Below are 13416 nucleotides of genomic sequence, written 5' to 3'. Positions count from 1 at the left end.
CAATCAACAAGTGTGTTTTAGTCGATGGCGCCATTGTGAAATACTATCACGCCTCGACACTGGCAACAGACCGCCTTCGACTCGGGCTAGGGGCGCAGGCGGGTGTCAACTCCCATACAAACCCCCAATGAGCAGGGTGGCTCCGGTTGCATTCAGAGAGCTCGCCCGGCGGCCTTGGATACATGATATCAATAACAAGCTTATCTGAAGGCCATTGTCAATTTTTCATGCAACCCGGGCGAATCTAGGCGAAGATCCCCCGACAGCCAGTATCAGGCGTGCCTTTTCTTATCGAGGAGCCTTTTGTTCCTCCTTGTAAGCACTTTAAAGTTGCTCCAGCCTCCCCAGATTTGTTAGCCTTATCGCTTCCTGTGCCTCGTATTACGGAGTATATCACGCGACCTCACCACCAGCAACTAGGAATTAGGAGTGCTGCATTTCCATTCCTCATGCACAAGTTCGGAAAGCTCAGTCAAAGCTTCTTCCTTTACCGGATCCAGCAGATCAGAGCTGTCATGCCAACGGTGAGTAAGACGGACTACGGAATTCCGATGGCGGGGTCTCCGGGCTTGTTGGCTGGGCGGTCAAAGTTAGTACATGCATCCACAGGTTTATTATATACATACGGAGGATTTCCAAACACTAACTACTGTCCATAACTATCAATTTTGACAGGGCTAGACCACGCTGGGCTGATTCCTAGCAAATGGGGTCCATGATTCCCAGAGTCTCCCGTCGTTATCGCTGAGCAAGTACTTGTCCAGCCCACCACGGTCGAGTCAAGTCGACGCGAAACGATTCGCAGTCGTACCCTCTCAGCGCGGAAGACTCGACTGAGTCCTCATGCTCTTGTACTCTGTACTGGTAGGTCGGTCAGTCGGACATGAATTCTCCTCTCCATCCCTCGGAGGATGCACCAGAGGTAGAGGAAAGCGGCACCAGAGTCGTGACAGCTCATCGTCTGGACTTGCGCGGCGGGAGTCGGGTCTGGGCCTCCTACATGTACCGAGTAACTACGCACTATGTACTCGGCACGGAGGACCTAGTACTTCGCAGCTCAAACAACTGCCCCTAGGTATGTACGGCTAGGCGTAGGGGAATGGAGACTTTCCCTGCTAGGGGGGTAGGCTGCTGCAGTATAGCACTGGTATGAAAACGGAGGGGTTTCGGGCTAAGCAAGAAAGCAGGGAAGTCTTCTTGACGCTTACATTGAATGTTTGCACCCTCATCTTCGTCTTCACCTTCATCTGGCTTGACCCATGTACTTTAGTCCGGACAGGAAGGCTCGAACCAGGCTGGACCGGAGTGAGATGGATGGTATGGGTGGGAAGGGAAGAGAAGGGAACTTGCTGCAGACTACCAGTACTACATATCGCTACCTCCTTTCCTTATACTCAGTTCGTCTTCGCGCGCTCCAATCTCCCCTCCGTCCTCCCGTCGATCCCAACGTTGAACCTCACCGTGCCGTCCTCGCCAGCAACTTCGTCTTTGCCCATCAAGCTGTACTTCTGCCTGGGTTCGCACTGCTTGAAGCCCAGGCCGAACACCCCCGGTTCCCGTCCATTGTACAGCACGAGATCTACACTCTCGCCGTCGCGACTATAGCATTTCGCAACTAGGACATCCGGGAACGGCACGTCGTCCAGGATCGGAGCCTTGAAGACCTGCGCGGGCGGGCCGCGCTGGATCATCTTGGTCCAGTCCTGGAACCTGCCCAGCCTCGCGCGCAGCGTGGTCCCCTGCCACAGCGTGCTGACACCTTTGTTCTTCAGCGCCCCGGTCTTGGTCTGGAAAACCGGGTGGTACTCCTCGTCGATCTGGCGGAGGAGTTCCTGGCGGAGCGTCTCGTCGCCGTACTCAGCGGCCGCGGTCGCACAGATACAGCGGATCGCCCCCTCGCCGGACTTGTAGTTGCCCGCGTCGAGCATGTCGGCGCCTAGGAGGTTCCGGACCTCGAGGCGGCCCTTTTCGTTGTACTGGAGTGTTTCTCTCTTGGCGAACGCTAACCCACCCAACGTTATTGACTGCTCTTGTCTGATATTGTATTGGTGATGAGACGACTTACCCCAGTTTCGGTGTGCGATGTGAGGGAGGTACGAGGCGCAGAGAAGCGAGTTCACCATGTCAGACATGGCACCTGCGAGGCCAGGGATCTTTGACGCGCTCTTTGTCAGCTTGCGTTGTGCTGGGAACGTGAGGCGAAAGCCCTACCGTGAAGCCCGTGAGCTCACTGCGAATCGGCAAAATGGTCCCATCGGGTTCACTGAATTCAGTCTCGAGAGCGTGCTCAAATCGCCCTCGTAATTCCTCGCCGTACTTGTTCCCCAATATGCGGTCGGTGAGGAGAATACCCCCAATACCCACAAGGCTAGATTAGGTGCAATGTCAGCCATGAGTGTCCAGCTTGAAGGAAAAGGGTTGGCTGACTTGCAGGGCGTATATAGCCAGTTTGGCTCGCAAGGGTAGAGGCAGTATGCCGCCTCGTTCATGTTTCTGTAGACTGCATCGGCAACACCCTTGACATCATAAGGAAATTTGAGTGAATCTGTGATCTCGAAAGTCATGCTACCGGGTTTGGTGTATCGGTCGTCTCCCGTGTTGGATTGGTAGATGCCGACGGCTTGAAGGATGTATCCCGTTACCATGATATTGTCTTTCTTGCACGGGTCCCAATCATGTGCGTTGAATTTGCCGGCCATGGACTCCCACTTCCAGAATCTGCGAGGGTGAGAGGCATGTCAACAGGAGTCAACAACATGGTCTGGATGATCCACACTTACTCCATCACCTTCTTGGTGAAGCTGTGGACGAGAGGTTAGCACTGGTAACGTCAGATTGCTGGACAAACACCCACCTCTTTTCAATGGCATTGCGTTGCGCTCGGGACAGATAGCCGTGGAAATTGGGACAGTACACGTTCTGATAGAGACCAAGGCAATTGACGGCCTCGTATAGCTGATATCGAATGGCTGACGTTTGAAACTGGTCGATGACGTCGTGGTAGGAGAAGTCGTCTTTGGGCGTCAGGCCGAGCTCCAAGTACCATTGAACGAAGCGAAGGGTCTGCTCGTCGACCTCGCGCGTTCCTGGCTCGGGTGCCGCGACTGCTTGAGTTTGATTCTTTTGGACTTCCTCGACCAGATAGTTGTTGCGAGTCGCTCGCTTTTTCCGTGCCTCGGCGTTTGCTCGCCGGCACGAGTACGCGATGTAGATTATGCCGCCTATGCACACAGCGGACACCAAGGGACCGGCGAGTTCCAGCACGGAATCTTTGGCCAGCGCCGCTGAGAGGGCGGCGGTACCGACCCAAAGCACAATCGGAAAGATCAAGCCGCCCATTCCAAACCAGGCAAAGAGAACCAACGGGATCAACGCACAGGAGACCACGAACGACAGGATTGAAGGCATAGTACAGACGGCGACGAGACCAGCCCCGGGGAAGAGAAGACCCAGCCCAGCTGCGCGGAGAGCAGGGGATTGGAATTTGTAGAACGACGTCAGTCCTGCTGCGAACAAGCATGCATATTGCATAAGGGTCCGACGTTGATAGTGCCATTTGGTGACACCGGCTCCCGCATTTTCGGGTACAAGGACATCTAAAAGGCAAAAGTGAGCACCGTGATCGCGAAACGGAGACGTTTCCAGTCGCGTCCGTACCATGCCAGTTGAAGTCGCCTACAAGTGATTTCTCAGAAGCCTTGCCGGGACCAGGTATAGCCTGCACTTTGGCAGGGGCCGTGGTTGTCTGCATGAATATGAATAAGTGAACACTTCACTGTGCTAGTACCGCCCTTACCATAGTCGCCATGGTGATAAGGTCAAGTCGCCCGCAACTTGCAACAGTATTCCTAGATTTTGATAGACAGCGAATGGCGAAAAAGAGGGATGACTATCGTAGACGGACGAAACCCATATAGCCTGGAGTGCTTTATGTCTCGGGCTTACCTGTAGGTTCGACCTTACCTAGGTATCTACCAAGGCAGGCACTCATTGTATGCCCCTGGCTTCATTCTTGTAGCGTCGCCGCTTTCTAGACTCTAGCAGCCTCTACAAACCCCGCAGAGTTGAACTGGAGATGCAGATTTGCGGGGGCTCAGATGTCTGTTGCAATGGTCGCCTGTGCAAACCCACGAATCATTGCCACTGACTCGAAGAACATCGGGGAATTTGTAATAAAAGTCGCAGTCACCCCAAGTCTGAGAGTTTGCGAGGGAGGGGAGTAATCAACTTAAGATCTCTCCTGTGGACGAGGTGGTCTGGGTCCAAAGGGTCCAGCTTCTGCCCTGGATTGATGCATCTCTGGCGCCTCGGATTGCTGACCTACCTTCTTCTAGCCAGGTCTCGATGGTGTCGATTCGACCAAGGGCTTGCGAAAGCCACGAGTCGTAGGCTCTGACTCGGATCGGAGAGGGAGGTTGTGAAAGTTGAAGGCGACAGGCTCTCTTCATGGCATCGTTGCTGATGCGTTCTGGAAGGAGTCAGAAAAGCTCTCTCAAGACTGTTCCATTGGCTGACGCTGGCCTTGCTCAGGCACGCGGCTAACCTCGGCCAGTAAGGTTCCTTCTGATCGATGAACTGCCATCCGAGGTCCAGTAGGCCCATGGGGCTCTAGCCGTTGTAGATCGCAGTTGAAGAAATGTGCACAAACGGATAATAGCGATGCCGTCGATGGATGCCTCTGGAAACCCTCTTGTGCATCCCGAGGTGGTTAACCGGACTTGACCTGCCCCGCGCTTCAATTCCCCCTCGTCTTGGGATATCGGCGTCGGCTCCATAAAAGAAGTTGTTGCTTTGGTTTTGTATTATCGATAGACCCTCTACCGCCCTTGACTTCTTGACTACAGCGAGTCGTTCAATCCGGGAACTATTCATAACGCAAGTCATTCTCCAAGATGGGCTCGATCTCAGGGCCAGGCTTTGACGTTTTTAACGGATTTTATAACACCATCAATGGAAAATTGACCAGCACTGAACAAACAAGACACGGCATCAATCCGGCGACAGGCAAACCCAACCCAGAAGTCCCGGTTTCTACTCCAAAGGACGTCGACGATGCCGTTGCAGCTGCCAAGGAAGCATTCAAGTCATGGTCGCAGACTCCTTACGAGAAGCGTCGGGAGTGCGTCCTGGCCTTCGCTGATGCTCTTGAAAAATACGCCGCGGACTTTGGAAGGCTCCTAACCCAGGAGCAAGGAAAACCGGTAAGAGTGTCTCTAGACGATAGACTTGGTCTCGGTACTAAATACCATGGCGACAGGTGCAATTCGGCGTCGGCGAGGCCCACACAGGCGTCCAATGGATGCGGGCTTTGGCCCAGCTAGAACTAAAGGAAGAGGTTGTTGAAGAGAACGATGAGAAACAAGTCATTGTCCGGTATACACCTCTCGGAGTCTGCGTGGGCATCGTACCTTGGAATTTCCCCGTTCACCTAGCTTGCGGCAAGATCGCTCCTTCAGTCCTGACTGGCAACCCCATCATCATCAAGCCATCACCCTTTACACCGTACTGCGACTTGAAGCTCGGTGAACTTGCTCAACAATTTTTCCCTCCTGGTGTCATTCAGGTTCTGAGCGGTGATGATAACCTGGGTCCGTGGCTTACGGCGCATCCTGGCCCTGATAAAATCAGCTTTACTGGTTCGACAGTTACAGGAAAGAAGGTTATGGAGAGTGCGGCTAAAACATTGAAGAGAGTGACTTTGGAGCTGTGAGTGTGATCTTCAATCATCCACCTCTCTTTCCCCTTACTTACATGTCCAGGGGTGGCAAAGATCCCGCTATTATCTGCAAGAATGTTGACATCAATGCCGTTGCTGCAAAGGTACGAGTCGTTTTTGGATCTCAGCTCGTCTGACGGCGGTCACTAATGGCGACGGCAGATCGCCACGCTGGCCTTCCTCAACTCAGGCCAGATTTGCTTGGCAATCAAACGTATCTATGTCCACGAGTCGATCCACGACAAGTTCAGAGACGCCATGGTCGAGTTCACCAAGACGCTAAAGGTTGGCGACGGTACTGAGGAGGGAGTCTTCCTCGGACCTATCCAAAATAAGATGCAATACGAGAAAGTTAAGGTATGTCTCGCCCTCGCCGTGCGCAATAGATCTGGCCTTGTTTTCTGGCACTAACATTGTTTTAGACCTTCTTCAATGATATCGAAAAGGAGAAGTGGACCGTTGCAGTTGGCGGTAAGAATGAGGACAAGCCTGGTTACTTCATCACACCTACCATCATCGATAAGCCTGCAGATGATTCCAGGATTGCCACTGAGGAACCATTTGGGCCCATTGTCCCTCTTATGACCTGGACTGACGAAGCCGATGTCATTGCTCGCGCCAACAACACCAAGATGGGTCTCGGTGCCTCCGTATGGTCTGATGATCTGGATGAAGCAACACGCATCGCCCGACAGCTAGATGCTGGCAGCGTCTGGGTTAACACCCATCTCGAAGTTGACCCTAACGCGCCTTTCGGTGGGCACAAGGAGAGTGGTATTGGCTTCGAATGGGGCATTGGTGGCCTCAAGTCGTTCTGCAATGTCCAGAGCTTGTTCTTGAAGAAGAAGACTTCGGCTTAGTTTGCGGCTAGAACGAATAACTGTACCTTGTGCACGTCACAATGCCGCTTCTCAGCAGATTTCCTTCGACGTGTCGGATGATAGTCTTGCGCAGAACGGAATAGCAGCCGGGAGCACAGGTATAATTGTTGAAAGAGTGCCCACTGTCAAACACCAGTAGGCTGAAGCCCCTTTTAGTTTCACATGCCTTCGTTAGTACTCCGCAGTACTGGAATTGCCAAGCATACGGTGGGTAATTAGTGACGCCTAGCGCAACAGAATAATTGCGCGACGGGAATTGGCAAAGGAGGTGATTGAGGACAGACATGCACCTTGCAGGCCGAAGTTGCGAAACACGGTCAACGGAAGGTTGAGCATTTCTTGTGCCTGGCATATATGACTTTGAACGCACATAGCAGCGTTCGTCCATCAGGGACGTTCGCATCTTTCCTGTCCTCGACAAATGGCAACGTCTTCTCCCGCTCCCGCTCCACAATCCGCGCCTGCGGCCAACGGCACATCGACTCTTGAACTCGACGTATCCAAGTTGCACGCCTTACCAACCGAGCAGCAAGATCTGTACCTGTTGACATTTGTCTCCGATTTCCAGCGCTATGTCGAACAGTTGTCGGTAGAGTCTTTGCCTTCGTATCAGGCCTCGATTAAGAAGGAGGTCATCAAGATTGTTGGACTCGGCGCTCCGGTCCCTTCTCGTGTCGTTCGAAACGGTCTCGGCAGGATTCTAGCAGATGCGTTTGGTCGTGGCAGCCGGAGCCTCCTCTACGAAACCATCAACGACCTCTTAGCCATCTTAAACGCGGGAAAGACAGACAAAGAGTTGGGTTCAAAACATGCGTCCGTGGTTTGTCTAGGCGCCCTTTTTCGCGCGGCGGGCGACAGTGCTATTAGTCTCTCTGGGCTGACGGTTGCAACAATTCTGAAACTCCTGAAGTCTTCCCATGCTGGAGTCAGAGGGTGCGTATTCCGAGCGCTCGGCGGACTGATCATTGGAATAAAAAGGAGCCTGGATGAGCATGTGGCCCGGGATATCTGGAAACAAGCCCGGCATGCTGCAACAAGTGAAAAGTCCAACTTTGTTCAAAGATGCGCGTGTTCATGTCTCCGCAGTCTTGCCAGTGAGACCGGCTACTTCAACAATTCGAATGACTTTGACAACCTGAAAACGACCATTTGGAAAGCATTCGACAGCTCAACTCCATCTGTCAGGCATGCTGCCGCCGCTGCCATGGCGGCTGCACTGAACCAAGCATATTCTTCGAATGGTCATGCAGAAGTGCCGGTATTGCGGAAACCTAAAAAGTCCAAGAAGGCGGGAGACGACCTTGATGAGGAAGTCGAGGCTGATAGGCCTGACTCACCTTCACCGGGACAGGTAAAGGCGTCTATGCGATTGACATTTTCTTTGAACGAAGTTCTCCGGGTCCTATCGCAACAGTATTGCCGGGCGTCCACAACGAACAGATCTCGTGCAGGTATTGCAACCTGCTACAAGCGTCTCCTTCACCTACTGCCCCGGAAATCTTTGGAGGAAAACTATGCCTCGATAGCGGTGCACACATACACCGAGTTGCTGAACCACCCAACGATATCCTTCAATCGATATCGACTGCTCCTTACCCGGAAACTCGTTCAGTGGATCCTCGCCGATGTGACGGTCCTCTTGACGGAAAATGCTCAAGTCCATGCAGCACGCTATCTGATTAATGACGTTATTAAGAACTACCCTCAGGTCTTGCCAGAAAGACGCGAACCGTCAAAGCGGATCCTTGCTGGAGCCCTAACGACTCTGACGGACTTGCTATTGCGGCTAGGGCCAGCTGCTAGCGTATTCCACGATTCATGCAGAGAAGCATTATTCCAAGTCGTCCAGCACCCAAGTCACACGGTGCAAAGTCACGCCGCTCAATGTTTCAGGGCTTTCATACTCGCTTGTCCAAGTCAGCTCATGCGCACCATCGAGCATGGCATGTCGCAATTGCAAAGGGAGTTTCAACCGTCTGAAGCCAAGCAACCGCACCGAAAGTCAATCGGGTTCGCCGCGGCCATCGCAGTTGCTGTAAGTTGTGCACGCCAAAGACCGCTATACGGCTCAGTCCAGACATATTCTGCCATTTTCACCTTTGCAACCGACTTGCTGAAGTCAAGTGCGGCCGCCGAATTACGACTTTCAGCAATGCAAGTGCAGGTGGCTTGGACCTTGATAGGGGGTTTGATGAGTTTAGGACCAAGCTTTGTAAAAGTGCACCTAAATCAGCTCATGTTACTCTGGCGGAATGCACTGCCTCCTCCGCTAACTCACGAAAATGCTGTCAAGAGAGGCCATCTGGAGCTAAGCTTTTTGTCACACGTCCGCGAATGTGCCCTCAGCGCGCTGCTCATGTTTCTATCCTCTTGCAGTGGTTTGGTCACCACTGATGGATCGAAGCGGATCTCAACCATGCTGCATAACACTATTCTGTTCCTCGACAGCTTACCACCTGCTCGGGAGGCAGAGGATGTCTCTCACCGATTACTGCCTGCTCTCCAGCTACAAGACTTTGCGATTTTACTCCGGCGACGAGTGCTTCAGTGCTTCATTTCTTTGGTTAGCCTGAAGCATCTCGAGCAAAGCGATGTTGTGTCTCACTCGGATCTAATAGGTCTTACAATGAGGACGTTCACGGATCCTGAACGCCCGGTCCTAAAAAGCTTGGAGGCATCTCTGGCAAATACTGCGAGTAATTTTGAGGGATTGTGGGCCACCGAAGACAACTGGAGCTTTGGTGTCAGTAATCTGGCCGACAGCTTCGACACCTATCTCCCTTTTGAGAATCACGTTGAACTGAGCACCGACATGTACACTGAGCAGGAAATCTCCATACCAGATATTCTGGTCCGGTGCCCTGCTTTGCCGGCAATTGAACACGATCCCGCGTTGCTGTCAAGACCAGAGAATCGCTTGGATGAGGCGGAGATTAGTTCACCTGCAACGTCTTGCGTGAATCTAGCAATCAAACTCTTCGCCATATCGTTGCCTCTCCAATCTCCCCGGATACAGGAGAGCACAGTGGAGCAGCTAATTACTGCTGTATCTCAGCCTCTTCAACGTGAACCGGGCAGAAAGGCAGCAATGCAGATCAATACGGCCCTTGCTTTTCTATGTGCGTTTGCTGTTGCGAACAATGAAACCCCCTACAATCCTGGGAAGATGCATGTCGGCGCGGTGGGACAGGTCATCACTGAACTCTTGGACAGATACCTGTGCAACTCGGATTCAATCCTGCGTCACATAGCTGCTCGTGCTATAGGCCGCATATGCAACCTTGCCGGAACACAATTCACTAACAGAGAGGTCAAAGTCCTCATCGACACAATAGTGGCAAATCGAGATCCCAGCGCTCGTGCTGGTTGTGCCCTTGCGCTCGGATACATCCACTCAGAAGTAGGAGCCATGGCAGCGAGTCTTCATATCAAGTCCATCGTCGGAGTTCTCCTATCACTGTGCAGCGACAGCCACCCTACTGTTCATTACTGGGCTCTCAAAGGATTGCTTCTGGTGGCTGAGTCCGCTGGACTGGCTTTCTCAACGTACGCCACAAGCACTCTGGGTCTCTTGGCTCAACTATATTCCAGTGACACTCATAACGAGGAAGCTGCGTCACTAGTCACATCTAATCTTGAGCTCGAACTTTTCACCCCTTTGGCGCTTGCTCAATGTGTTGACAGCATCATCAACGTCTTAGGCCCCGACCTGCAAGATGTCTCCAAAGCTCGCAATTTGATACTGGTATTGATCGGCTATTTGCAGAAAGAGCCTTCGGCACGACTGCGCAGTTCGAGTTATCAGTGCCTTCGTCATCTCTGCATGTACGCGCCAGCACATCTTCAATTTGCCAAGTATGTCTTGGATTTGCAGGCGAATCTTTCGTCTGATGAGGATCTACTTCAGTCCGCTGCGATGAAAGGGCTTGGGGAGCTGATGAAAAGGAATTCGTCTGAAGTTGCGCGCGTGGCGACTTCTAAGCTGAGCGATGATTTGTGGGCACGCCTGGATGATAATCCGGAAAATAAGGCGTTACACGGGATGCTACAGAATTGGATGCAGCAAACGATTCTTGTTGACACAGCAGCATGGATCGAAAAATGCCAAAGCATACTTTCCAGGACGAGAACAAAGGCTTCGGCACCACCCCGAGTCACTACAGCCAAGACGGCCCTGCCAGACTTGGCAGATGAGGAAGTGGCAGGCTTTGCTGCTGCGGCAGCTGCTGCACAAGGCGAAGCCCCCGATGCCGCTCCAGAAGGACAAGAGTTTCTCCGCTGGCAGACACGAGACTTTGCCATGCGGTTGCTCAGCGAATCAATGGATATCATACAAGCAGCCATGTCGCCAGATCGAGTGATTCCGGCCGAAGAGGTGCTACAAAACAAGGTTGCGGACGTCGTTCGCGTTGCCTTTTCAGCCTCGACTGCTAACGTCGTTGAGCTCCGCATATGGGGTCTTCGGATAATTGACCAGATCCTGAAATTATTTGGCAAGACCCCGGATCCCGATTTCTTGGAAGCGTCCCTTCTCGAGCAATATCAGGCTCAAATCAGCTCAGCTCTGACGCCGGCCTTCGCTGCCGACTCGTCACCAGAACTAGCGGCTGAAGCCATTGGCGTATGCGCTACCTTTGTAGCTACAGGAATAGTGACCAACGCGGAACGCATGGGTCGTATTTTCAAGGTTCTTGCCATGGGAGTGGAAAATCTTACTCGACCTACGCCAGAGGCAGCAATTGGTGATCTGAAAAATCTCAGCCCAAATGCACAGGCTATGCTTAAGATGGGCATCCTCTCTGGCTGGGCACAGCTGCAGCTTGCAAGTTCTGAGCAGCCATTTCTCGAAGAAATTCTGCAACCATTCATTCCCAAACTCGCGCCACTTTGGCTTACATCGCTACAAGAGTTTGCCGCCTTGCGGTTTGAACCAGAAATTTCAGATACCCTGGGAGGCGAGATTGCGGGCGGTAACTTGGACGAGCGATATGCTTCCTTCAACCGAGAAGTCCGTCTTAAATTCTATCAGAAGAACTGGCTCAGCATAGTGGATGCCATTGCCGTACTCGTGGAAAAGGACAGCGAGTCAGTGTTCGACGCACTCGATAACAAACGCCTCTCTACCGTTGATGGCGCTGCAGACGAAGGTGTTGCACCTGGAAAAGACATGAGCTTCCGTGAAGAACCCGTTGCGTTCTTTTTCATCCTTTTCGGACTGGCCTTTGAGGCATTGGTGACACAAGCTAGGGAAGACCCTTCGCAAGCGCTATCAATTCTGCAAGCTCTCAGAAAGATTCTGACCCCCGAGGTTTGTGGCAATGCGATCTACGAAGAAGCTGTGTTCAATGAAACCACGGATACCTTGGATCGGCTTGCACTCACCAGCACAAGAGAGACGCAGAGCGTTCTAGTTGAAATCGCCCGGAATTTGTCAATGGATCACGTGGCAGCGAAAAATCAAGATCGTGATGAGAAGCTCTCAGATGATATTGAACAGCTCTTTGAGTTGACGAGAATTATCATTTTGGTCATGACGGGTCTCATACCGACACTCGAAGACCCTCCAGGTCCTGCTTTTCGGAGGCTTGGAGAGGACGGTATTGCTCTTGTACGACTCTGCTTCCAAGCGCTAGTGGATGTTGCCTCGGTATTTCCAGCTATCATCCGAGCGGATTTACATGCCTGTATCATTCACAGCTACTGTACCCTTCTTGCAACTGGTATCTGTCAAGACGAAGTGCTGCCACAGGTCATGCCAATATTCAAAGCGTTCTTACAGGATGTTGTTCAATCCGGATCCGGTGAAGTCACTTCCAGGCTAGTCCGCGGGTGCTTGTACCGCATGTTGTCAGTACTGGCTGTCGCTCAGCGCCGAGAAAACGAACATGCGATTACCTGTGCAAAGAACACGTTGCTGTCCATGACGATCTTGCTCACCACAGCCAGCTCGGTCATTCCAGCCAACGACGAGCTTATCATAAAGTCCCTCTCGGAGTTACTCGACTGCCTTCAGGACGTGGGTCTTGCAAAAATAGCAGCTGGCTGTATGCGGTCGTTACTTGTTACCAATCCCAAAACACCTTGTGATGAAGCGGTTGGGAGAATGCTATGGGCACGACTCGTTCCATACGTGAGCGACCCAGAAGCCGAGGATCCAGAGAATGTGAAGACAGCGTTGACCCAAGCTCTCGCAGCGGCTGTGGTATCTATCAAAGCTGTCGGTCGCTTTGCTGCTATGTCGATATTGGTGCCGTTACTCCTGCTTCGTGCTAAACAAATCCCCAGAGGAAGCAGCCTGGATGCTATGCGGAAGGAGAGCGCTGCCAGGCTGCTCGAGCTTGTGGCGACCGATCAAATAGCGTTCAAAGTGACGGTCGGTTTGTTGGGCGAGGAACAGCGCTCGGACTTGGAAAGCTTGCTGCGCGCCGCAGGAGTTGGCAAGAAACAGGAGGCTGCTTCGGCAGAAAGTGTTCAAGCAAGGCCAGCGATTGAACTGCGCATGGATTTTGGATAAGAGTGGAATGACATACCCGTATATATAGAGAAAACAAATAAATGGTGAAACGACAGGGACCATTTCGCACTCTGTCGTTATTCGAATGTAGCGAGTCCTCGCGGGGTTTGGGCGATGAAACCTCAGCCTTGTCGACTTCGACATATGAGTTGATTCTTTTTTCTCTCATTGGTGCTTGGTAATATGATCTAATGCGGCAATTTTGGACGAGGCTCGCTCAACCAAAACTTTAATCTTTGCATGTCCTGTTTCATCAATCTCATACATATATCACTCACAGCCCCTCCCTCCGGTTTGCTTGCATA

General features: G+C 52.3%; 3 protein-coding genes across 3 annotated transcripts; 2 read left to right on the top strand and 1 right to left on the bottom strand.

The window, feature by feature from the left end:
* Positions 1-1394: 1394 nt before the first annotated feature.
* Z519_02307 (uncharacterized protein) lies at positions 1395-3660 on the bottom strand (the record flags this gene model as incomplete). Its single annotated transcript, XM_016760064.1, has 6 exons — positions 1395-2002; positions 2066-2153; positions 2212-2368; positions 2428-2718; positions 2781-2801; positions 2855-3660. 6 exons carry the CDS (start codon positions 3658-3660, stop codon positions 1395-1397), a joined length of 1971 nt encoding a protein of 656 aa, XP_016623585.1.
* Positions 3661-4892: 1232 nt separating this feature from the next.
* On the top strand, positions 4893-6576 carry Z519_02306 (uncharacterized protein; the record flags this gene model as incomplete). Its single annotated transcript, XM_016760063.1, has 5 exons — positions 4893-5201; positions 5258-5706; positions 5760-5820; positions 5879-6073; positions 6139-6576. The coding sequence occupies 5 exons, from the start codon at positions 4893-4895 to the stop codon at positions 6574-6576; spliced, it is 1452 nt and encodes a 483-aa protein (XP_016623584.1).
* Positions 6577-7018: 442 nt separating this feature from the next.
* On the top strand, positions 7019-13111 carry Z519_02305 (uncharacterized protein; the record flags this gene model as incomplete). The annotated part of the gene is made up of 1 exon (XM_016760062.1): positions 7019-13111. The coding sequence occupies one exon, from the start codon at positions 7019-7021 to the stop codon at positions 13109-13111; it is 6093 nt and encodes a 2030-aa protein (XP_016623583.1).
* Positions 13112-13416: the final 305 nt, after the last annotated feature.

Source organism: Cladophialophora bantiana, assembly GCF_000835475.1.
Source record: "Cladophialophora bantiana CBS 173.52 unplaced genomic scaffold supercont1.3, whole genome shotgun sequence".
NCBI lineage: Eukaryota > Fungi > Ascomycota > Eurotiomycetes > Chaetothyriales > Herpotrichiellaceae > Cladophialophora > Cladophialophora bantiana.
Note: the sequence above shows the minus strand (reverse complement) of the source record. Positions and strands in the feature narration are given on the sequence as shown.